The sequence below is a fragment of the Paroedura picta genome, chromosome 18 (assembly GCF_049243985.1).
Source record: "Paroedura picta isolate Pp20150507F chromosome 18, Ppicta_v3.0, whole genome shotgun sequence".
Taxonomy (NCBI): Eukaryota; Metazoa; Chordata; class Lepidosauria; order Squamata; family Gekkonidae; genus Paroedura; species Paroedura picta.
In genome coordinates this window covers 924,248-948,751 of record NC_135386.1, presented here as the reverse complement: position 1 = coordinate 948,751, position 24,504 = coordinate 924,248, and the positions used below count along the sequence as shown (strand labels likewise).

Here is a 24,504-nt window from a genome sequence, read left to right as displayed (position 1 = left end):
GGCGGCCTTGTGGATACTGCCTTCCCTTGTCTATAGCACAATTGCTTGTTTAACATGAGGGATTCTGTTTTGAGGTCAATATTAGAAAACAGTTTGGGATGCAGGAAGCCTTTGCTTAGGAATTGTTTTTTTCAAAGCACTTGAAAAAGGCGCCATCCTCAAGAGTATTGACGTGAGTACAAAGTACGGTAGGATTCCCTAGTTATCGGATGGAGCAAGCCATGGGAATTGGGACTCCCAACGCCACCTTACCATTACAGTTAAGTCTGAAAGAAACTGGGAATTGTGCATCAGAACAGTTTCCAGTATTAGCTGTGCCAGCTGTTCCAAACTGGCTTGAGCCTGAAACATCTGACTGTTGAGTCTTGTCCAGATGTTGCACCCTGGCATTCTCAGAAGCATTGCCAGAGAAACTGGGATGCTTCCTCTATGCAGCGGCAAGTCCAGGTGATGGATGGATGGTCCCTCGAGCCACTGTGAGTCCAGATAGAAGCAGCATCTCACCCCATTTCTCTATTATCATCATCATATGGCATGTGTGCAGTGTAGCCAAGAGATCCTAGGACTGTCTGGCAGCCAGGCAAGGGACATTTGGAGGTGGTTGGCCATTGCCTGCCTCCACATCATGATCCTAGCGTTCCCAGGATGTCTCCCATCCAAATACTCGCTAGGATCGGCCCAGCTTAGCTTCGGAGATCTGATGATATCGGGCTTGCCTGGGCTATCCTTTCCTGAAAGTTGGGTTTCCACTGCCAAGGAGAACTGTGCTGCGGCACGTTTTGGTAATTGCATTTGTCTCCCAGGCATGCCGAGGACGGTATGCAGGCGTGTAGATTGGCAGTTAAGGCTTGGACACCCTTCTAAAGCTGTAGACTTTCTGCTTGTGTCAAGCTCTGCCAGGGCCCAATGTTCCAGCTCACCTTTCTCGTGAAGCTTCTCCTTTTGATAGGTCAGCCGAAGAAGAAAGGCACCGTTTTGATCCGATTTATTATTTATTTTTATTTATTTTTATTTATTATTTTGATTGATACACCGCCGCGTTTTCTAGGAACCCGCGGCGGTTCACAGAATAAAACATTAAAATACAATAAGCCCCCCATAGAGCCTCTTGTGGCGCAGAGTGGTAAGGCAGCCGCCTGAAAGCTTTGCTCATGAGGCTGGGAGTTCGATCCCAGCAGCCGGCTCAAGGTTGACTCAGCCTTCCATCCTTCCGAGGTCGGTAAAATGAGTACCCAGCTTACTGCTGGGGGGTAAACGGTCATGACTGGGGAAGGCACTGGCAAACCACCCCGTATTGAGTCTGCCATGAAAACGCTAGAGGGCGTCACCCCAAGGGTCAGACATGACTCGGTGCTTGCACAGGGGATACCTTTACCTTTACCTTTTTAAGCCCCCCATAAAACCCCAATTTACAAGCAAGTGGTCAGAAACGTATTTCGATAATCTATCCCATCCCGCCTCATTCAGACAGAGGCCGGGTCTTCTTCCACTAGGAGTGAGTGGGGGCAGACCTAAAAGACTCTAATAGATTTTGGGGTTCTGCAGAGGGGAAGGACTTAAGTCCACCTTCTATATGGCCATTTTCTCTGTTGTCTGGAGATAAACTGTAATTCCGGGGAATCCCCAGGCCCACCTCTTGGTAGGAATATTCCCAAATGTCATTTTCCACCTGCTGCCTTATAAAGCAGCCCTGCTGATCACTTCTGTCCCCAGCATGTACGAACCAGGTCTTAGACTTGTTGTTCGCGATGCTAAGCACGGCGTGTATTCCCACCTGTTTATTTTTATAGGAAGTATGAATCCTCAGATTAAAAAAATGTTTCTGGATGGATGAAAAGACTTCTGTGTGTCTTGAGCAGCACACCACGACCCTTAGACCATGTCATTTCCTCCAAGTGGGGGCTGTTAAATGGGAACTGCAGGAGCAGCCGATTTTCTGCCCCTTCGAATCGATCCTCCACAACGCCCTGGTGGGTGTAATGAAATTGCAGCCGTGCATTAGCTAAAAGGCAAGCCCTTTGGATGCTCAGGTTTACGGCCAGGCCTGTGACAGATCTCCTTGACAGGTGGCCTCTTTAATAGACAGGCATTCTAAATGGACTCCTCTTGATCAATTTCAAGGAGGAAGAAGGGCCATTTTCTGGCTTACGGGAAATGACAGGCTTTCCTAGGATAAGTGCTTGGGCAATGTATGCAGCTGCCCTTTTGTATTCTCCTTGGCCAGAATTTGACATGCACTGGCTTTTTTGGCTTGTACCATTTAAAAAGACATCACGGGGCTCAAAGGGGGCAGCCCAGTTGGCGCTTCCTCTGGCTGTCCTGGTTAGCAGTGGGTGGCATAGGCCTACCATCTCTGGTCAGTGCTACTGTGCCCTTACTTGGCTGCCCTCGTGCTTTTGAGGGGCTAGCATCTGACAGCCTCTAGGTGGCTCTTAACTGCCCTCTTCCCATTCTGAGAGCGCCTTAAAAGGCAAATTAGGGAGGGAGAGAGATTCGTGGGGGATATGTCTAGGCTTGCCAACATCCAACTGGTGTCTAGAAACCTGGGATTACAATTGATCTCCAAGCAACAGAGATCCAGTCACCGTGTATTAGTGACCTTTGAATATTACTGCATAAATCTTTTAATTCTTCCTTTGTTCAGCTATTCTAATGTGTGGTGGGTCTGTCAATAGCCAAAACATTTGGGAGCAAGCAAAGTTTGCATATTGAAAGGCTCCCTAGATTAAAGTTTCCTTTGGAGCCACCAATACTTTATTTTACTTATATGGCGGATAAGAAGTTTAATTATCAGGAACAAATCTCTGATCTGATTTTTGCTAGCACCATAAGCTGTGCAAAACACAGGATGGGAAAATAAGTAGCAGGAATATTCTGCCCTGTCAAAACTGACTGATTACATCGGGGCAGAAGAATGAAGCGGATGATGTAATGGCTTCATTTGGGGTTTGGATATCTTTGATTAATCGCTGACAAAATAAAGGCACTATACTGCTGCAACTGTGATTCACGGGCTTAATTTATTGTCGCTTGGGCCGTTGTATAGTGTTTTGCATTAAAAAAGCGCATTTCAGGGCTGCAGCAAATATGAAAATCAAATTATAAGCGAGCATTTAGGCGTAAATTATTCAAAGTTGGAAGCAAACAGTACAAAGGCAGCTAGGACGTTTCCTGACTGGGGAAGGTTAATGTGGTGGCTGAGTAGTTTAAAGCAATCATTTAACTGTAAAGATGCTTTAGTGGCCACATCTTGTGAATTTTCAATGTGTTGATGATAGACGAAAGTGCCTTAAAGTGACAGGAGGCTTATGGGAACTCTGAAGGGTTTTCTAGGCTGACCTGCAGAGGTGATTTGCCCTTGCCTGCCTCTGCTTAGCAACCCTGGGCTTCCTTGGTGGTCTCCCATCCAAGGATTAATATATATATATATTGGATATATATATGCAGGGCAGCTTCTGAGTCCCACTGAGAATGTCTGCACCTTATGCATTTCCCTGCATTAAAGTTGACCCCCCCCCCACCTCCGTTTTCAGGTCAAAAAGTAAGCAATGTTTCCATAGGAGGCCTTTCCTTGGTGTTTTTGGCATTTGCAAGTCACATGCAGGCTGCTTCCCATTTAGTGGATGAAGCACTCCCACCCCAGGAAATATACCCCAAACATGACTTGGTTTGTTTGAAAGAAAAGCCCAAAGATGCTAGAATGTTATGTGTTCCAGCTTTCTCTCACACACACGCACACTCCATTAAAGATAATAAAAGCCACTTAGGTTCTGCTTTTGTCTCAGTAGGGTGTAACAACCCGATCTCTGTTGCCGTCTTAAATTCCAATGGCAACATAAGACCAAGAGATGTAAGAACACCCCTGAACTATTGTCCCAGGGACTAGTGGGCTATGATGTATTTTGCGCAAAGGTGCAGTGGCCTCCAGAGCTACCCAATTATCTTGCCTGTTTTCTAGCCCAGGACCATCTCTCAGCCCAATTTTAGTCACCCACCTCAGTTTTACTAAAGCACCTTGCCAGATGCAGTTCTAGCCTTTGGCCTGAGGTATGCAAACTTTATGAAAGATTGCGCAACCTGGAACAACTGGACCATGCATGCACCTTCAATGCAGCAACATGCATTTTTTAAGAGGATCTGTCATCCTTCAGTGGCACACTCTGTCTCTCAAGCAGCTCTCTTTCTCGGTGCATCTAGGGAAGCGGCATAAAATATTTACTCCCGCTATTGATTTTAATGTTGTCGCTTCCTTTTCAGAGTAATCAAAGTGGCAGGGGTTTTAATCATAGTTTTCAATGCAGCTGGCTTCAACTTATGACACAAATAACATCCCGTTTTAAATGGCCCATAATGTTTCCCCCCCTCCATCCTGTAACTAAAGAGAATTAAAAATAATTATTGGACATGACCGAAGAAGAAATACCAGGGGGAGGATGGAGGACAGTGAAGGTAAACTTGTTTATTTCTTCTGTGCCTTGCTGGGAAACCTCCCGCTATTGGCAGGACTTGAGCTCGTGGCAGTGCAGGAGACCATGGAAGTGCCATGCCGGCTGAGGCCCACCTTACAGGAGCTGTTCCCAGTCCGGTTTTCATTGAGCTGGTGCTGCTTGCCCGCTGACAAGAATTTGGATGCATCTGGAGCTGTTTGGCATCCCTTGAATTCTTGGCTCCTTCCCAGGGTACAGCAACTCAACAGTCGGGCCATCCCAGGGACGGCGTTGGCATGCTGATGCCAGGGTAACATACTGTTCAGGGCAGCAAGTCTCGCAAAGGAGAAGCCCCAGCTCAAGTGCAGCGAAATGCTTTGTATGAAGCCGTGCGTTGGAGATTATGGGCTCCTTGGATTGTCCCATGTGCAGAGATTCGACAACCACCTCTTCTTAAAGAATTGGAGTTGGAATAGCCATCTTTCAGATTCTTTTTTTCTTGTGGTATAGGTATAGATTTCTTTTTAGATCCTGTTATATTAAGGATTCTATGTAGAAGTGATGAAATGTGTAATGTGGAATACGTAGCTGTGATGGAAATTAACAATATAGTGGTAAAATAGACTGCCAACAAAGTTTTATACAGATAAGAATTGTGCATGCACACAACAGCTTACAACCTCTTCTTAAGTGGGGTCCTTGACCTTTTTGAGCCAATCAGAACCTTTGTTGGGCAAGAAAGCCCCACTGGCTCCACCCACTTCCTAATCACATTTGTTGAGCGCCAGACGGAGAACTCCTGCCTTCAAGGATGCATCTCGTCTCCACCAACGTCCTCTCAGCCGTACAACAGATCCACGGATGAAGCTACCTTGTGCCAAGTTCTCTGCAGCTCCCTTTTGTCCCCTTGCAATGGGTGCTGTGCTCCATGATCTCCAGAGCCAGGGGCCTTCTCTCTTGCCAGACCTTTGGCCCCATCTCCTTATCAGCTGATTCAGATTAGTGAGTTCTGTAGAAACAAAGAAGGCACTAAGCTACTAATGGACAATGCTCCTCTTACACACACCAGTTCTTTTGGGGAATGTGCCTCCAGTTTTAAGTTGGAAGAACATGTGCTTCAGATATCAAGATTTGGGTAACTATGCTGCCATTAAAGGAATTTTCAAGGCTGATGGAGCCTGTGTAATGTATCCCGGAATGAGCGGTCCATGTGTTAGATGTGACAATGTGGTTCTCTACAACTTTTGGGTCTCCTTTCCTTTGTTGTTGTACACAAACTCTGGTTTATTCAAAGGAGAGAAGCTGTAGAGTTTGGGACAGAATTCTGCATCAACACCACAGTTTTTGGCCGCGTAGGAATTTTTATGGAAACGGGAAAGAACAATGTGAGGCTTTGCATCTGGAGATATCTGGTTTTTTGGCAAAGGACTGTGACTTCCACACAGAACATGGTTTGGAGTTTTTAATGAAATGGGAACCCTGGCTGGAGGCATTCTTGTTGGGCTCGAAAAGGTAGCAGAGATGTTCTTGGCTGAACTCTGACCACGTATTGAAAAAAAAAAGCAAGCTGTTAAAATATTGCGCCTGTGGAAGTGATGCGGCTTCCAAAAGTTCAACGCCACTCCCCAGCAGTGGATTTGGAAGATGTGTGCAGCTGACTTCTGCTGGGTGTGTTGTCAGCCTGTGTGGGTCAGGCTGTTCCCTGCTTTCGAGAGCTCTCAAGTGAACAGTCAACTACCCAGAATAGCAAGAGTGGAAGAAACAATCTAGATCAAGGTTCAGGGGGCTCAATCAGAACTTATTTATTTTCCCTCAGAGAGTCAGAAAATGCATTTGCAATGATTTCCCTGCCCCTCATCAAAACAATCGCTTGTTTCACGTTTAGTGTTGATAAGATGCTGGTGGTCTCTGCGAGCTTCAAGGCAGTGTGGCTTGCTTCCAGCTAAACTTGGCTAGCTCTGGCCTGCTGGTACATCTGATGTTTGCTGCATCTTTTTCTGTGATCTGAGAACTGGATATTGCCTCTGATCGCCTTCACCTTTGGAGTGTTGGAACCGCTTCGTGTACTTTTGCAGAGGGCAGTGAGAAACAGGTGCCAGTGCAAGCTGGATGGTGACATCTTGATTGTACCTGATGTTTTACAGCTTTCTCAAAGAATCCTTCACAATCCTTTGAGCTGGCTAAGTGAGAAATGGTAGATGCTGATAATAGAAACTGGAGAAGGAGGAATGATGGGATGCGGAATACAAGAACGGATTGTCTGGCAGGTTCAGTTCTGGGTAGACTTTCAAGTGCTTTTGCATTATGCATCAGATCAGAGTATTGTTCTATTACAGTCATCTTCACCGTTTTGATAAGACCTATTTGATGGCTGTGCAGTGAGGCAAACTTCCTTTCGGAACAACCCAAGTTGCGTCAAGTATACAAAACTGGAGGGGATCTCTCAGCAAGTTCTTCTGGGGAGCTGCTGCCAATCAGAGCTAGATGGATGAGGACTTGTGTAAGGCAGCCTTAGGCATTCCTGTATTCTCTTGAAGCAAGTAGAAATTGTGCAAGTTACTCTGGATTGCACACAACGGATTGAGTCCTGCAGATCCATGGCACCAACAGCAGCACTGTTCTCTCATGCCAATGAGCCTTTTGACTTTGGCAGACAAACGGCTCCTTGTACCAGGTCAAAATGTCACCGTTAGCAGAGCAAATCCAAAAGACCCTACCCAGTGTTAGTCAGTGAAAAGGAGGTTCCCTTTGGATTTTCCACGTCAGATACTGAAATGGATCAAAATATCCCCAAATGGGCTGGACACCTCTTTGATGGTCCTGATAAGACACAGTTGTGTTGTTGGAAGTTGTATTGCTGTGTGCCACATGTCAGATTTCTGTTCGTAGGAAGGAAGTAGCTTGACCAGGAAAACCTGATGTATGGGGTATCCTGATTTATGCAGAAGTTAACCATGGAACCCATTGACTTCTGCTCTTCCTACCATCTTTCTCTATCACATATGCTTTCCTGCATTTTTGTTTTGCTTTAGAAAAGGTTTGCAATTGTGAAAGTAATTGCATTTTGTAAAAAACACATCAGGTCAGTTTCACATGTTCAAAGCACTTTAGGTGTCTTACCTTGTTAAAACAGCCTTGTAAGATAGACTGCCGTGTTGCAGCCAGATCTATCTGCCGTGTTGCAGCCAGATCTATCAACCGCATCCGGGAGCTGTGTGTTAATACCCATAATAGTAGAGTTTTGCCGCCATATGCAGGGAGAAAGGTTGCAGTGAGCACTGAAATGTAACAAATTGAGTTAATTAAAAGGAAAGTGTTTAATCAGCGATATTTCCATCAATTTTCCGTCTGATTTGTCGTCGATGCCGGTCTTGTACAGCAAGGAAGTATTTGTTGCCAAAATGAAAACAAGCATTGAATTTTGCTCCCTTTACATGCTTGGCCACGTGAGTCCTTTTGGCACTGAAGATTCCTGACTCATAGGAAGGGGAAGGAACCTCCCAGTTTCCTGAGGGACTTCCTTTCCAAACATGCTGGACCGAAATTTTCAGAGGAGAAGTGCCTGGCTTCTTTTCTTGGCACAGACAGATCCTGACAGCATTCCGCAGGTTCAGACGTCACTTTTGGAGAGCCTTGACGTTTAGCAGAACTCAAGCATGTCGGGCTGGAATTGATTTCATTTGCAAGAATTCACAGTATTTAAAAAGGAAAAGGGACTGTTGCACGGCCTTCCCTTCCAATTTGATCAAGAGTTCTTTATCATTTAGGTTACCAGTGGTCCTATTTGACTGATATTAGTATTCGGATGTCTTTTCCCCTGGTCCATCCTGCATCAGCAGGGCACAGCATGGCACCTCCATTGGTAAAAACTTGTCCTGCAACTAGCTGTTGGCCCTCATCCCTTTACAGTGGGCAGTTTCTTCCCCACGTGGTCATTTAACTAGATCTCCATAATGCATTCTCCGCCTTCCTCCCGCCTGTACTGTGGCTAAAAGTGGAAGCAGTTGCAGGGAAAGAGAATCCGTCTTTCCACCCACATTTTTATCCTACTCTTCTTCCACCAAAATCAGGAAAACCCTCTCTGGGAGAGTCCTGTGGTAGGCAGCTGGGAACTTACATGAGTGTGGGGGGGGGCTCCCATGTCACCTTCTCAACAGTCCTGCCAAGGGCTCTGTTAGACCCAAATACAGGCCAGAACAAGTCCATTTTGGCCTTGGAAATGGCCAAGTTCCTTTACGTTCTGGTTAGAAAAACTGTTATGGCTCCCACACGTGTGGGTTTTTTTTCTCCTGGCTGAGCCAAGATCTGAACCCAGATCCCTCTGACTGAAGTCTAGCTCTGTCTGTCCCTTACACCACATGATGCTTTTTAGCAATTAACTCCCAGTTAGACCTTAATAAGATTTACTGATTCACCTCCTAGAAGTATGTAAATATATTCTGAATCCATGGCACATCCGAAGGGAAAACGTAATTTAATTATGCATTGTGTGAAGAATTTTCCCTGGTCCCCGTCTGCGGCTAATCAATTTTGTTGGGCAACCCACCCCCTCCCCTCCTCCCTACCAAAGTTCTAGTCTTATATAAGAGGCTGCAGCAAGAAAAATCTTGCTTCCCCCCCCCCCAACTCTCTCTCCACACTGTGGATAATTTTATTAAGTGGTCGAGATCAGCTTCCACCTTCTGTGAGAAAGCCAGCCCTCTTGGGCAGCCTCTTGTGGGCGGATGGGAGGTTTGTCCCCAGGATGGAGATGCTGCGTCTTAGTCGAAGAAATGCTGCCACAGGGCATTGCTCATCTCTGCCTGGTAGTTGTTTGTCTCTGGAACCCGGCTCGGTTCTAACAAGTCACGCCTGCCGTTTTGCCAGCTGTTGGAAATTGTGAAGCCAAACTCTCTCCACACACGCCCCCCCCCCCCAAAAAAAGAGAGAGAATATTCTGCAAGCAAGGAGCTGGTTTTTTAGTGCCTGGTATCTCCGTAGCAACATGACCTTGCGTCTCAATGAGCTGTTTTTCAAGGTCTGGAGGCGGTTGGGTTTTATGTGTTGGCGGGGGTGTTAGTATTGCACTTACCCAATAGTATTTATTTTCCTCAAATTACCCAATTTTTGCACCGTTTATTCCCAACAGGTTGGGAAGGGCACTGACTGTAGGGATGAGGCTTGCCAACTGGCCCAGACCGGTTGCCAGATGAGATCTTTCTCCCTCCCCCTCCCAAAAAAAATAAAAAAATAAAAAAAGTGTAATGAAGGGAAGAGGAGTGGCCATTCTAAACTGCTTGGTGCCTTTTAAGACAAATGAATGTGCTACGCTGTCTCTGGCAGCAACGGAACTGAAGCCAACTGTAACTTGCTTTTTCACCTTAGGCTTTTCTGTGCCTTGCAAGTAACTTTACTAAATGCTGCAGTCTACTTTGGCTGCCTTTTCTGCTTCTGATCCCATTTCAGAGAAAGAAATGTCAGTATACTCTCTACCTCTGCTGCTTGCTTCCACCTCTTGACCACGTCAAGTTCTACCCTGTAATCCTTGAATGGGGTGCACCTTCCAAGAACTGGCGGCGCTCTCAGGGAGGTCTTGATGTGGTCCTCATGGCTTTTCCCAAAATGCCTCAGGTATTGACACCTCTGGCTTGGCTTTGCTGCTCTTGAGACTCTCCTTTCTGCCTCACCTAAATCACTGGAGGTAGAAGGGACAGAGGAAGGTCCTGATCCATGTAAAATGGAGCCTTCAAGGCTTCTAGATCTCTTCCCAGGACATCTTATTTGTTTTATTTACCCCCTTTTGAACCCCACTTTTCTTCTCATTGGAAATCCGAAATAACTTGCAACATTCTTCCATTTTATGTTCACAGTCATCCAGCGGGAGGGCGGAGGACACAAGAATAGCGGAAAATGGTGCCATGCCAGTGGAGTAGCATCATTTCTGGCAAAGACCAAGACAATGTTGCCAGTGTCACCACAAGATGGCAATCTATGATGTCTGTAAAACTGTTGAGTGTTCTCCAAATCCTAGAACGCTGTCATGCCAATGACGTGATGTCGTTTTTTGGGTGTTTGCCAGAAGTGACGTCATGCCACTGGTGCAGCACAATCTAAGCAGGGTTTTTCCTCTTGTCAGCCTTCAGTGGGCCAGCAGGCAGTCTGTGCTCTTTTGATAAAATCAAACTATGGTGTGAAAATCTCCCCTACCCTTGAGAAAGCCTCCCAGAATCTATTTGGTTCTCTCTGAAATCAGCCTGGATCTTTCCCATTAATACTGGGCACAGAACTGTAATTTTTCTTTAGTGTGGCGTATAGAGAGCCCTACTGGCGTATCTGTACTGTATATCTAGAGATATGCAGGCTCAGGGAAATTCTGGATTTCCCCCCTCAAAGTTTAAAAACCCTGTAGAAAAAGTTGAAATTTTGAGGAGCATTGTGGGGGGGAGCACCTGTGAAATATTTCAACATCATCTCTATGTTGAATCAAGAACACTCCACTGTGATGACCAGTAGCAACCACAGTGGAATACGGAGTTTGGTTTTTTTGTGATTTTAGGGGGGGGGCTATATTTGAAATAATAATTCAGTGTTTTCCTTTTCCCTTAAGGTATCCTAAGCCATAGCTCATACAGGATCTGTCAACATGGTTGCCTTGTCTTTAAAGATCTGCGTCCGGCAGTGCAATGTCGTCAAAACAATGCAGTTTGAGCCGTCCACGGCAGTCTACGACGCATGCCGGGTCATACGGGAGCGGGTACCGGAGGCACAAACGGGGCAAGGTCAGTTTTTGTAACATTTAGCGGTTTGGGCAAATCTAGCCAGTAGGGCACTCGCTTTCTTGATCTATACTCAGGAGCCTAGTGGCTAGGAAGGGCTACCAACGCCATGGGAAATTCATAGAGATGGGACTTGGGGAGGGGAGGGGCTTCTGTGAGGCAGAATGCCACAAAACCCACCCTCCAAAGTTGCCACTTTCTCCAGGGGAACTGATTTTTGTCCTTTGGAGATGAGTTGTAATTCCAGGAGGCCTCCAGGCCCCACCTGAAGGTTCGCAGTCCTGTTGCGGGCCCATGCAGACCCAAGCAAGCCACTGAGCCTGGTGGCAGAGGCCTAGTTCCCAGGGGATTTGCATTCTAGTTTGGCTCCTACTGTGGAAGCCATGGTTGTGGTGTTCACGCTGCTGGAAGCATTGACTACACTGCTGCCCCCTGCTGGTGGTGGGTTCCAATTTGGAATGTTCCTTCCCATTAAGAAACCCATGCAGATAGAAACCTAGCACCACAGGGGGGGGGATGCTTCTCTCCCACCCTATTGCATAGAGGTTGTTGTTTTTGACATAGAGGACATTCCAAGATGTGACCCTCTATCCGCAGTCTGGCATGGGGCAGTCTGTCCTGCCTCTGCATTCTGTGTAAATCTGGCCTGAGGGACTGTCAAGGAGTGAGGACAGGTTCCCCTTGTCTTGGCCCAAAGAGGTCAGCATGAATAACATTGTTTCCTGGGCTGCGGAGGATCTTTGCCTGTCTTTGTTGTTGCTCCCAGAAGACAGGCCAGCAAGAAAGGAGACCTCAGGCTGACTCCCCCCCCCCTTACATGAGGCCACCATTTCTTTCCACTTTTGAAGAGCCCCCAAGACAAATCAGCCAACTGCAGAAATGAAAATATTATGGAAAAATGTGCCCCATGCTGCCTGGAGTAAGAATTGTGCCTGGGTGGCTATTGACACATATCTTATCCCTGTTTTGTTGACTTTCTTAAGCTTTAGTGTTCTTTTTCCTTTAACCTCGTTCCGGACATTGCTGCCGGGAGCCGCAAAGAAAACATCTTTGCCAATTAAATTCAATAGTAACCTTTTGCCTTACAAACCAAAGGGACAGCAGGAAATCTCGAAACTCTGGATTATTGGAGAGTCGCTCTCTGATTCTCCAGCTGTGCTGTATTCGGATTCGGCAGGCAAGATCAAATGGACTTTCGTTAGGAACGAAAGGTTAGCATCCAGCTGCCCACTGTGGGGCTGTGTTGCGTGAGAGCCATGACTCTGAGCTCAGGGTTTCTGCTCTGCACGGCAAAAGCGTTTCCAGCCCACATGGGGTCCACAAGGGCAGAGACGCCAGGCGGGCCGCCTCGAGGGAACAGACGCTGATGGGGTGGAAGCATTTGCCCTTGGCTGCTTGGCATTATTTGCTTCATTACTCCCAAGCACAGCCTCCGTTAATTAGTGCTGAATGAAGGAAGTGTTCTTGTGGGAGATGCAGGGCTGCGTGTCAGTCTCCGTCCCCCTTCGGGTCCCCCAATGTCATCCTTGTGGCCTTCAGTCACCCTCGTGCTCAGCAGGCAGTTTCTCGGCCCTCTTCCTTGCTACAGTAATGGATTATTTCCCGTCAACAGAAAATCACAGTGCAGGTGCTGGTCATGGCACGTAATCCGGATGATTGTCCCTCATGGTTGATGATTCAGCCTTGAGAGTCATTTCTCCCCTCTCTTTAAAAGTAAAAATATATCTGAATATTCTCTCTGCACTGTACATAAACAACATTAAATATTTCATCTGGCAGGAAAGAGGGGGGAAGTGATTGGATGACTTGTGGCTTTAGTGATTAAAGGAAGTAAATGTAGAATTAATTTTAATATTTAAGAAGTAGGTTGGATATGATATATGAGGTATAGATGATAGTTTACGAACTGTTTAGCTGGAGACTTTAAAATTAATGTAATTAAGTTGATGTCTGTTGTTTGCTCTTCCCTGCCCCCTTCTCCTCTCCTTTTTTAGTACTTTCTTTCAATGGTATAAAAACTTGAAATACAGTTTTTGATTTTTTTAAATTAAATCTTTCAGGTTCTGTGACAGAAACTATTAATTGGTTTCCCTGAGCTTTCACATCTAGATAGTGAGCCAGTTTTATGGGGGGACAGTAAAAGATGAGACTCCAGGTGTCAGGGAAAGCCTGGGGGGAGCTGGGAATATGAGCGGGGTCTGCTTTATGGTTACATTAGGTAGAAAGCTCCATTTGACATGGGAGCGCAGGGCCGAGTCTGTCCCTCCCTCCCTGAAGACCGTTCTCCTTTGCATTCCTTTCTCAGCCTCTGACTATGGCTTATTTCTCTCTGACGAAGACCCGCGGAAAGGCATTTGGCTGGAAGCTGGCAGAACCCTGGATTACTACATGCTGCGGAATGGGGTACGGCCTTGATGCAAGGCTCCTTCTCTGTGCCATTTGAATTCTTCCTAAAAGTTCAGTGCAGGATGTTTCGAAGGCCTTGCCGTGTTAGCTGGCGTGGAATGAAGGGTTCAGAGCGAGTAGCCATAGATAGGCTTATCCTCCATGAATCTAACTAGTCCCCTTTTAAAGTTGTGTGTTCCTGGGCCATCACTACTTACATTTTAATGACTCTCTGAGTCAAAAGTGTTCTGTTTTTTTGTCTGTCCTGAACCCACTGCCCCACAGCTTCATTGGATGCCCTCAAGTGCCAATGTTTTGGGAGAGGAAGAAAAAAAAATTTTTTTAATCAACTCTCTCATACCACATGCATAATTTTATAAAGTTCTATCATAGTCCCCTCCTCCCTTAGTTGTCTCTTTTCTCAACAGAAAAAGTCCCAGACTCTTCAGCCTGGTGTTAACCCAAATCTCCTTTCCCAGTTCTGCTGTCTCCTTTTTGAGATTCCTAGACATCATTAGAGCCTCTTGTGGCGCAGAGTGGTAAGGCAGCCGTCTGACAGCTTTGCCCATGAGGCTGGGAGTTCGATCCCAGCAGCCGGCTCAAGGTTGACTCAGCCTTCCATCCTTCCGAGGTCGGTAAAATGAGTACCCAGCTTGCTGCTGGGGGGTAAACGGTGATGACTGGGGAAGGCACTGGCAAACCACCCCGTATAGAGTCTGCCATGAGAACGCTGGAGGGCGTCACCCCAAGGGTCAGACATGACTCGGTGCTTGCACAAGGGGGGATACCTTTACCTTTAGACATCATCAATCGCTGTGCACTGCAAGGGTTGGTCAGAGCCAACCAGGAGGAGGAGTGATTTTGGCACTGAGCAGGTCCCGAGACCTGATAAGAGATGCAGAGGTTGTTACACCCGTTGAGACCACAGTGACCACAGGGCTTGTCTGCCTGACTTCCTAGGACATCTTGGAGTACAAAAAGAAACAGAGACCGCAGAAGATACGAATGTTGGACGGGTCGGTGAAGACGGTGATGGTGGATGACTCAAAAACGGTCGGGGAGCTGCTGGTGACCATTTGCAGCCGGATAGGTAAGGCAGGGGGGAGTGGGGGTGGGGGGGCTTGTTTCAAAGCCCCTTTACTGTCCTGCTATTTGGCAGATCTCCTCAGGCTGAACTTTGGGTGTCAGGACTCCGAAGCTACCTCTGATCATCCCAAAGGGGAAGAAGTCGCAGTTGTTCTCCCCTCCCCCTTTACTTACCCATTCTGGTAGCTAGGAGAAACACACGCACCCAGTTGAGGGGAAGGGGGATAGTTTGGCATATGAGAACCGTGCTCCTTATTTTTCCACAAGAGAGCTGGTAAAGACTTAATTTGTGTGAAAGAAATGTATCTGTGGCTCTTCTCTTCCACTTTGCACTCCAGTGCGTGTATGATAACCCTGAACAGCTCTTTATCCAACATTGGGTTTATTAATTTGTTTCACTTATACTCCAGTGGGGTCCCAGCTCACATCATTCTTCTCCCCTCCTTTTTGTCCTCTCAACAACAAGCCTGTGAGGTAGGTTAGGCCGAGAGAGCGTATGGCTGCCCCAAGGTGGGCATTTGAACCTGGTTCTTCCAGATCCTAGTCTAACTCTCTAACCACTACACCACTCAGGCTCTCACCACTAAAACCAGGAGCAGCTTCTGCCACTTTTAAATTTTCAAATTTAAAACATGCACTAGTTTTAATTGGGCAGCCTTAAAGTGCACTGTGGTACGCTTTGCCATTCTTTCCCTAGCTACCAGCAGGGGGAGCTGCTCACCATGAACTATATCCTGCCTTAAAATGTTTGGCTTTAACTTGCAATATATTTTCCTGCTTGGCGGAAGAGCTGGCTGAGTCCATTCGTGCTGTTCTAGGGATAACCAATTACGAAGAGTACTCCTTAATCCAGGAGAGCAATGAAGAGAAGAAGGAAGAGGGCACGGGGACCCTGAAGAAAGACCGGACGCTGCTTCGGGATGAGAAGAAGATGGAGAAGCTGAAGGCAAAGCTGCACACGGATGATGACCGTGAGTATCACTGTTTCTTCGACTGGTTACAAAACCAGGAGGTTCATGCCTCCCTGAGTGGGAGCTGGGAGTTCCCACAGCAGCCATCCGCTTGTGTTCTTCTTCCTGTCTTTTGGAGTGGGTGTGCTGGTGCTAGAATTGGAGAGGCGTGGGGGAAACAGATATAAATAACTCGGCCTGAAACACACAACATCTAGCTTTGAGCAAGGGAGAATGCTTTACCGCTGGTGACGCACCATCGCTCATGTGTGTGTCTTTACTTTCCCCTTCAGTGAATTGGCTGGATCACAGCCGGACGTTCCGGGAGCAAGGCGTGGACGACAATGAGACGCTGCTGCTGAGGCGCAAGTTCTTCTACTCAGACCAAAATGTAGATTCCCGAGACCCTGTTCAGCTCAACCTGCTTTACGTTCAGGTATATGTGGTATAAAAACCCACCCAGCTCTTCTTCACTGCATATAGGCAAAAAGGAAGATCAGCCTTCTTCCTTGTAGTGCGTTTGATTCTCTACCTACTTCTCAAGAAAGCAGAACTATGGAAGGAAAGGAATTTTTTAAGTATGAGAAATACCTGAAGGTGCAGCTTGGTGGGCGAAAAGCTTCATTTCATGGCATGTTCTGAATCAGGGAGGGGAAGAGAATGGCCAGAAAGGTGGATGGGTCCCGAAGCCAGACTTCTCTCTCCACTTGTTTTGCAGGCTCGAGACGACATCCTCAATGGCTCCCATCCAGTATCCTTCGAGAAAGCATGTGAATTTGGTGGCTTCCAAGCCCAGATCCAGTTTGGACCTCATGTTGAACACAAGCACAAGCCTGGATTTCTAGAGTAAGCCACTAAGTGTGGATGCTCAGAGGCACCGGGGATTGTGCTGCTCTAGGGAGGGGACATGGCTCACAGAATTCTGTTTGGGGGGCGGAGTCTTTGCTGGGAAGGCTGGGAAACAGCAGGGAAGGCTCCCTGAGAGTATCTGTGGCCAGTGTCCTTGGAAGCTATTGTTCCCACTCCAGCAATCACAGGAGAGGAATCCTCAGGCTGCACTGCCAGTGATGCATGGAGAACAGCCTTCCAGATGAGAATTTGGGTGGGGCTGTGTCTCAGTTTTAGAGCATCTGTTTGCACGCACAAGGTCCCAGGTTCAATCCCTGGCATCTCCAGTTTAAAAGGTGATGCAAAAGACCTTTCTCTGCCTGTGACCCTGGAGAGTGGCTGCCAATTTGAGTAGACAATACTTGCCCTGATGGGCCAAGGGTCTGAATCGGTTTAAGGCAGCTTCATGGGATCGCGTGTGTTGAGTTAAAATGCCTTACAGTTTTACTGTGTGAGTTCACTGACTCTGCAGCCCAAACCGGAGAACCTGAGACTCTTGGATGACCATCTTCTTTCTCCCTCAGCGGACAAAGGTGTCCTGGTGTGTGTCGTGCCTCATCCCTAACCCGTGAACAGAGCGTATATAGTTTCCCCTCAAAGCCTTGCTCTATCCCGAGGGGATGCATCATTCCACCCTCACCTCCAGCCATGCCCCACCCACTCCATGGACAGACGAACCTCCACAGCTCTCCCACCTCAGTTAGTAAAAACACGGGCAACGATACCTTTAAGGAAAATCTGCTAGCCTGTGCGTAACATCTTGAAAGGAAACCTTTTGGTATGCCTCAGAATGGAGGCACCCGGTGCAGGCTGCAAAGCAAACACAGAAAATGGGGCAGCCATTGTTGAGTCTGACTTGAGAGAAGAGACGAGGGAGTCTGCTTGCTCTAACCTCGTGTGTCCTGCGTCTTGGACATATGCTTGGTGCAGACCAGCTGTCTGTTTTGGACATTCCTTTGGGAGCACGTCCACAGGTGTGTGAAGGCCCTCCCGCCAGCTCGGTGGAGAGCAAAGATGCTCACGCCAAGGACTGCGTCGGCACATTTTGCAAACCAGCGTTGCGGAATTTAAATAATGTAATTTAATAATAATTGAAATCTCATATCTCTAAAGAGGAGCGATTCCCTCTCAGCGGCATAAGCATTCTGCTTCGATTTCAAATTAAAAATGGTTCGTGGTTGATTACTCGGGAGCTTTGGGCTCCCTTTCCTGCTCACCCCCTATCCCTCAAGGCTCCTTGGGAATGATTTCATTTTAATTGGACAGGGGGTCTCTGCAGCCGAGACCCCCTGTCCAATTAAAATGAAACTGTTGTGCAGAAGAATAATTTCTGGAAGAACAGAAAGGCACTCTTTGTGTATTTCTGCTGAGCCCCAGCTTTCTTAAAGGCATCTGCCAGGGTTTGCTCGACATCCATTGGTGGCTGGACCAATAAGTAGAGAAGCAAAGGAACCAAGCCAAAATGGCATTAGGAAACAATTGCATCAGCTAGAGATATGTTTCCAGACCCAGTTCAAGGCAGTGTGGGGGAGTGGGGTCTCAGGGTGGCCATGCCTCAAGTGGAGCTCTCCTGAGCTCCAAATAACATTCGGAAATTATGTTGGCTTCTCCAGGAAGTGGGGCTTCCTCTCCAGGATGGCCTTCCTTCCCACAAATGACCCCTTCAGCCCATAGTTGCCCATTTGAAATTACTTCTGGGGACAGAAATGACAATCTGCTTTTCACTTGGCAGCTTCATGCCCAAATTTATTTGTTTTTGTCTCTTTTTACTATCCTCTCTTTATAGTTCTGTTTTTATTAAATGATTCCATTGTTCTTGATTTAATCTTTTTTATGTTGAAAACTTGAACTTTTTAAGTGAAGTATTCGAAATGTTTGTTACAACTCTTCAGGGCTTTCTCTGTAAAACATGTTGAGCTAGTCGTACAGTTGACCAATGGTTCACATCCCCCAGAATTCTGTCCCATTATTGCTCTTCCATCAACACCAGATGCTATCCTGTCCATCGCAAACCCTGCTTTCAAAAATTTGGCAGCCGCGCCAAAATCCTTCATGCCTTCACTGCGTTTGCTGCATGACTGCACAATTTTCATTTCCCCCCAATCATGTTTACATGACTGAGCACTGCACGTTCTTAACAATCTTGGGTTCCAGTCTGCATTACTGCAATTTGGTCAACCTCCTGAGCTGATTCATGTCCTGTCATCTCCCTGGATCCTCTTACCTCTGGTGTAAGCTAGATGGAAGCACCGAGAATGTCAGAATGACAAAGAAGGTGTGCCAATTTAAAACCACAACCCCCCCAGTCAGATATGCCCCCCCCTGACTTCCCAAATAGCATAGATGTGTATGAAATCATTCTTGAATGAAAACAAGCCAATAAAATAGGCGTTTATTTCTTTGATCTGCTTCAACCGCCTGGTTCTGGTTTGTGGTTTATTTTTTGAGATTTTTAGGGTTTTTTTCCCATTAGGACTCATTGAATTATCTTCATCCTCAGTATAGCAATTGCTTGTTGATAAATGGAAGAGCAGTCTCTGTATACATTTAAAACACACGTTGAAGGAGAATGGAAGAACATCAAAACATCTGCCGAAGTTGAAACCATGATTTCGGTTTTCCGTGCAAATTGCCTGTCGACAGCCGGGAAGACGGAACAGAAAATGGGAATTCTTCTTGTGGGCTTCTCGTGTGCCTGGTGGTGGTCATGGAGAAGCTGCAGTTTGAGATATTTTGATTGGCTGCTTGCTTTCCTCTCCGAGCCACTCAGGTTTGAGAAAGAGCCCCCTGATTGGCTACCTCTGAGAGAGAGGAAAGCTGTCAGCCAGTTAGGAAAAAAGTAAGGGGGACAAGGTACCAGAAGCCATAAGAGCGAGGGGTTGACATCCACCACCTCCAAACTGTAATGCTTCGGAGCAAGTAAAGGGCGATGCCGTCTTCGTTAACGGCGGCTTTTGCTTTTTCCCCAGCCTAAAAGAATTCCTTCCGAAAGAATACATCAAGCAAAGAGGAGCCGAAAAGAGGATATTTCAGGTAATGGAGAAAGATTTATTCCACAACCCCTGCCCTCCCTCAGTCTTGAATGGATATGGATATTTTTTGCGTCTGCTTCAGCAATAAACTAGCACCAACTCGAGTGTAAAAGAAGCAGACGGCTTTTCCCCCTTCTCCCTTCGGCAGGCTTGCTCTCCTGATTCGAATCTCATGAGTGTTTGGAGGAGATTTGCTTTTCAGACCGTTTCCTCCAAGACACGAGCTTGCTTAATGGGTCTGAGCCTTCCTCTCGGTTCCTGCTTGCAAAAGAGAAGACAATGCAAAATAAATATGGTTATGTAAGGGACTCTTTTGCACATTCAGCTTCCATAGACTGGGGCGTTTTGTTTTGTTTACTGCTAAAAAAAATCTCCAAATTGCCCAGAGTTATGTATTCTGTTAGCTGTGAAGACAGAATAGGTGCCAGCTCTGTGAAAGCACGTCCTTTTCAGTGTATCGTCAAGGCCAACTACATTGGGTTGACATTTTGGAGCACAGAAAGATGCCACCCAGTTTGCCCTGGTTTGAAAAATAGTTGGGATCGATAGCCAGAATAAGATAACATTATGGAGGACGGTGGGGAGGGAGCCCGCTACTTCCGCTGTTCTTTTAGAGAGAGGATGTTCGGTCTGTTTCCAGATTGAATTGGCCTTTTTCCGCACCATTCTCTCCTGAGTTTCCATCCCGTTCTCTTTCAGCAAAACTTGCCTTGAAACTGCCTGTGGTATGCCCTGAACTCCAGACCTGGAGGTGCCCAAGTCCTACAGATCTTGGGAAATGCAGTTTCTGAGTGCTGTAGGGCTAAACAGAGGCCCAGCCAGAAGCGCTCTTTGTTGCTTTTATCTTCACATTTAGGTAATTTCAGGGCAAGGAGGAAAAGAATGGATGGAGACAGGACAGATATTTGCTTACTAATGTACTCCATTGGTTTTCACATCTGCAGGAATTAGCTAGGAGCTAGCACAAGCACTATAACAAAGCCAGATGTTAATGTTTCAGGAGGGAAGCTGTGTTGTATTGCAGTAAAAGAGCTAGATTCGAGTCCTACTTTAGGCACCAAGAAGGTTTTGGGGGGGGAGGGAGGGGGAGGGTTATATCTGCCACATTCAAATGCTGCGTGTCATGCTGGATTTTACATGGTGTTTTATTGGGGGATTTTAATTTTAATTAATTGTTGTTACCCACCACATTCCGTTTGCAGAAGTGGTGGGCTAAAAGTCTAATCAACCAACCAATCAATCAATCAATCAATCAATCAATCAATCAATCAAAAAGCCTTCAAAGAATCAAAGCTCAAAGCCCCCAAATTTTTGGGAGCTCTGACTTTCCAGGGCTTATACCCTGAAAATTGTATTGGTCTCTGAGTTTCCTCTGGACTCGGATCTAATATTAACGAATGTTTTTGCTGCCTGTAATTCTGTCTATTTCTCCGCTGATTTGGGTGACACGTTTCTCTTACCCCACTTCTCTGGCGTGGTCATCCTTGGGTGGGCTTCATTAAACATATGTCGGGTGTATGTTTTACTTCAGCTTTACTAAACGTAGGTGCACAGTGTAGGCCTAGTGTTGGTGTCCTAGCTATGGAGGGTTTTGTTTTTCTGGAGCCAAATTGAGATTGGCTTCTTGCAAACAGCAGCTGAACTGAAGGCTGTGCCAAGTCTCTTTCCTGACTGGAAACAGGGTGGGATGGGGGAGATATCTGTCCAGAACAGCACTGGAGAGCTCCATCCCTGTGCCCACGTTTACCACTGACAACCGCCATCTTTCATTAGCTACAACCGGGAAAGATTATCAGTGTCAGTTTAATTTGACGCAGTGCCGCTCAGAAAGAATTGGCAACGGACGGCAAGCGCTGAGAAAATGTCATTGCCCATGCTAATAGAAGGTGTCCCTGGAGTTTTCCCTGGAGCTTAGAGGGTAATGCAAACTGACACGGGCATTTTGTAAATTTATTTGGGGCTTCGCCAAAGAAAAGAGCAATTCAGTAGAGGCGGGGTGTGTGTGTGTGTGTTTGGGGGGGGGTTGCCTTCTGATTGTTAGAATAAATTGTTCTACTTCAGCAGGAAGGAAAACATAGCATCTTTTGATAATTCCATAGGAGTATACTGTTGCAGTAGGACAAAAAGGGAATCTGGTGGAACCTTGAAGACTTAACAAGATTTTGTTCCAAGTAGAATCTTTTGTAATCTTCTGCTCCTCAGTAGTGGCCTCTAGTCCACAAAAGAAGCTGCTGGAAGACTCTTTTTGGCCCCTGTGGTGCTGTCAGGTTCTAGAACATCTTTTGCCGTTGGTATGAGGAAGGGAGTGGATTTAGAGCACATGGGAAGGGGAACTTTTTTTTGACAGATGTGCCTCTGTAGTTGGGGGAAAGCGGAGCTGAGAATGCTGAGATCTCTCTCTGGGTAAGAAACAAGAGGGGCTTTTGCAAAGGGGTTATATTCATTCTGAAATGTGATGGTGTAGGAATGTATACTTTTCAGGGGGTAAAGCTAGCATTTGGCTTGGTGTAGGAACAAGGAGGCTTCAGAATTCTCTTTGGATGTTCTAACGTTGAATTGTTTATTGTTTGCGACCTGTGATTTTGGAAGCCTCCTGGCTTGTCTTTTGGGATTGGCTTTTAGGCGTCAATTTATTAAACAGAATAATGAGGACTGTTAAGTTAATCTTGGAGGAGGGTTTTCACATTACTGTTTCTCCTGGTTTTGGATAGCTTGTATTTTTTTAGAGGAGCAGAAAATAACCCCGTAATATTCCCCATTTATATAAAACCGAAGCAAGCCCCAATCTCTTGGATGTTGAAAGGATTCGGGGGTGGGCAGTTCCAGGGACGGCCATTTTTCCAGCAGTATTTTCATGGCAGCTAAACACATGGCTTCAAAGGGGATTAATGTTGAATTGTCCCAATAGCAGCCTGAGGAAGGGGGAAACCCTCTGTGCTGTCCCGCTCTATCATACCAAGTAGGAAGCAGGCAGTTACCAAGCGATTGATTGGGGCCTCCTTACAGGAGCACAAGAACTGTGGCGAGATGACCGAGATAGAAGCCAAGGTGAAGTACGTGAAACTGGCACGGTCACTGCGGACCTACGGAGTCTCCTTTTTCCTCGTTAAGGTAGGAGGGACTGGGGCTCGAAGTGAGACTGCATCGTCAAATGTATTTTTTCTTTGGTCAAAACATTTGCTCGTGTCAGGAACAAAACACATGGGGGGAAAGGGAAAATCCCCTGAAACAATATAGAAGAGCAGATTTGTTAAGGAAGCCAGAGAGACTCTCCAAAGTCTCAAGTTGTTTGACTTAACAAAGGCTCACCTCTGCTGTCCTCTGATTTTGGGGATGGGGGTAGAAGGGCAGCTTGTAGCAGCTTGTGATTCTTGCAGCATGACCTGTGGGACCTGGGAACCATGGATTTCCCCAACAAGGAACATGTCTTGCTCTGGTATTTTCTCCTCTCTCTCTCAACAATCTCCATTAGCCCCTCGGAATCATTTTGCTAATTTGGAGGGAGATAGATGCCACTGGTATAGCATTTTTATTAAGTTTTCTTTGGCAGAAAGGGGTCCTGAGAAGTTTAAACCACTTCTTCACACTGATGTCCAAATCTCTGAGCTTATTGGGGCTTTCAGATCTTTTGTCTGGAGTTTTACAAATGTTTCCTACAGAACTATATTGCTCGGTCGTAAAAGGATCTAATCAGAATTTCTCCTCTCAGCTCCCTGCCTCCCTGTGGCTATTGGCTCTGGAAAGCAATTGGCAGAGTGTTTTTGCCGGTCTCAGGGGCGCCTTCTCCAGCGCCTTTCTGCACCCAGCCTTTGCAGGCTGCTGATGCTCTCAGCTCAGCCCAGTGTTCCCTTTGCAGGAGAAGATGAAAGGTAAGAACAAGCTGGTCCCTCGCCTGCTGGGCATCACCAAGGAGTCTGTGATGCGTGTGGACGAACGTACCAAGGAGGTGCTGCAGGAGTGGCCGCTGACGACCGTCAAGCGCTGGGCGGCTTCGCCCAAAAGCTTCACGCTGGTAAATTCCTGGGGTGGGCGAAAAGGAAGGGGGCCTGAGCACCATCTGCTCTATGGATCCATCTCCCTTGGCGAGGACTGAATCTTGATGCAGGCTGGTGTCAGGGGCGTTCTTGCAGGGAAAGGGCCACTGTGGGGGAGCCCATTCAGCTGTGGGGAGCCCTATAGATTTGGCCATCCACAAATGTGTAGCAGTACAGTGTTCTGAACTGTATATACTCCACAATGGATTCGGGGTGCTTTCATGTGAACTGTAACTTGAACAGTGTTGACTTTCTACCCTTGTCCCATGCCTGAGGCCGCCACGGGCCCCCTCCCCGTTTCCCCATGGTGAAACTCCGTTCAGCCATCGTATTCTGGATGTTTCTAGATGTGCATGCTCCATTTCCTTGTCTTCCCCAGGATTTCGGTGAGTATCAGGAAAGCTACTACTCAGTCCAAACCACAGAAGGCGAGCAGATCTCTCAGCTGATTGCTGGATACATTGACATCATCCTCAAGAAGGTGAGTCCTTGGGCCTCTGTTGAAACATCGACCTGATTCCATGGGTCATATTATGTATCCTATATGGCATGTGTGTAACATAGCCAGGAGATCCTAAGACTGTCTGACTGCCAGGCAAGAGACGTTCGGAGGTGGTTTGCCATTGTATCACGACACTGGTGTTCCTTGGAGGCCACCCGTCCATGTGCTAGCCAGGTCTGATCCCGCTTAGCTTCCAGGTCGGGCCCTGGGCCTGTTCAGCCTCAAGTAGAGAAGCTTCTTTGTAGAACTCCAGGGCTTCCACAAGGATGAGCTCTGCTGCTCCAGAGGATGAGATTAGATTTAGCTGACGTGAATTACAGGAGGGGAGATTTCAAGTGAACATTAGGAGGCCCTTCCTAACAATGGAAGTGGTTCCCCAACAGAGCCAGGTACTCTGTGGGGCGGGGATGTTGCTCTCTCACCAGAGGCTGACTCCCGGTAGCTC

The 24,504-nt window shown here is 46.9% G+C and overlaps 1 protein-coding gene across 4 annotated transcripts in view; it reads left to right on the top strand.

Annotated features, from left to right (window-relative positions):
- TLN2 (talin 2) overlaps positions 1-24,504 on the top strand; it is a 78,035-nt gene that overhangs the window by 20,975 nt on the left and 32,556 nt on the right. For all 4 annotated transcript variants that reach the window (XM_077317924.1, XM_077317926.1, XM_077317923.1 and 1 more), the window contains exons 2-11: positions 11,014-11,185; positions 13,488-13,585; positions 14,528-14,657; positions 15,472-15,624; positions 15,897-16,039; positions 16,322-16,449; positions 19,461-19,524; positions 22,530-22,634; positions 23,380-23,535; positions 23,937-24,038. In XM_077317924.1, the coding sequence (XP_077174039.1) occupies positions 11,050-11,185; positions 13,488-13,585; positions 14,528-14,657; positions 15,472-15,624; positions 15,897-16,039; positions 16,322-16,449; positions 19,461-19,524; positions 22,530-22,634; positions 23,380-23,535; positions 23,937-24,038 (1,215 nt within the window). In that variant the 5' untranslated portion in view covers positions 11,014-11,049. The remainder of the gene's footprint in view (positions 1-11,013; positions 11,186-13,487; positions 13,586-14,527; positions 14,658-15,471; positions 15,625-15,896; positions 16,040-16,321; positions 16,450-19,460; positions 19,525-22,529; positions 22,635-23,379; positions 23,536-23,936; positions 24,039-24,504) is intronic.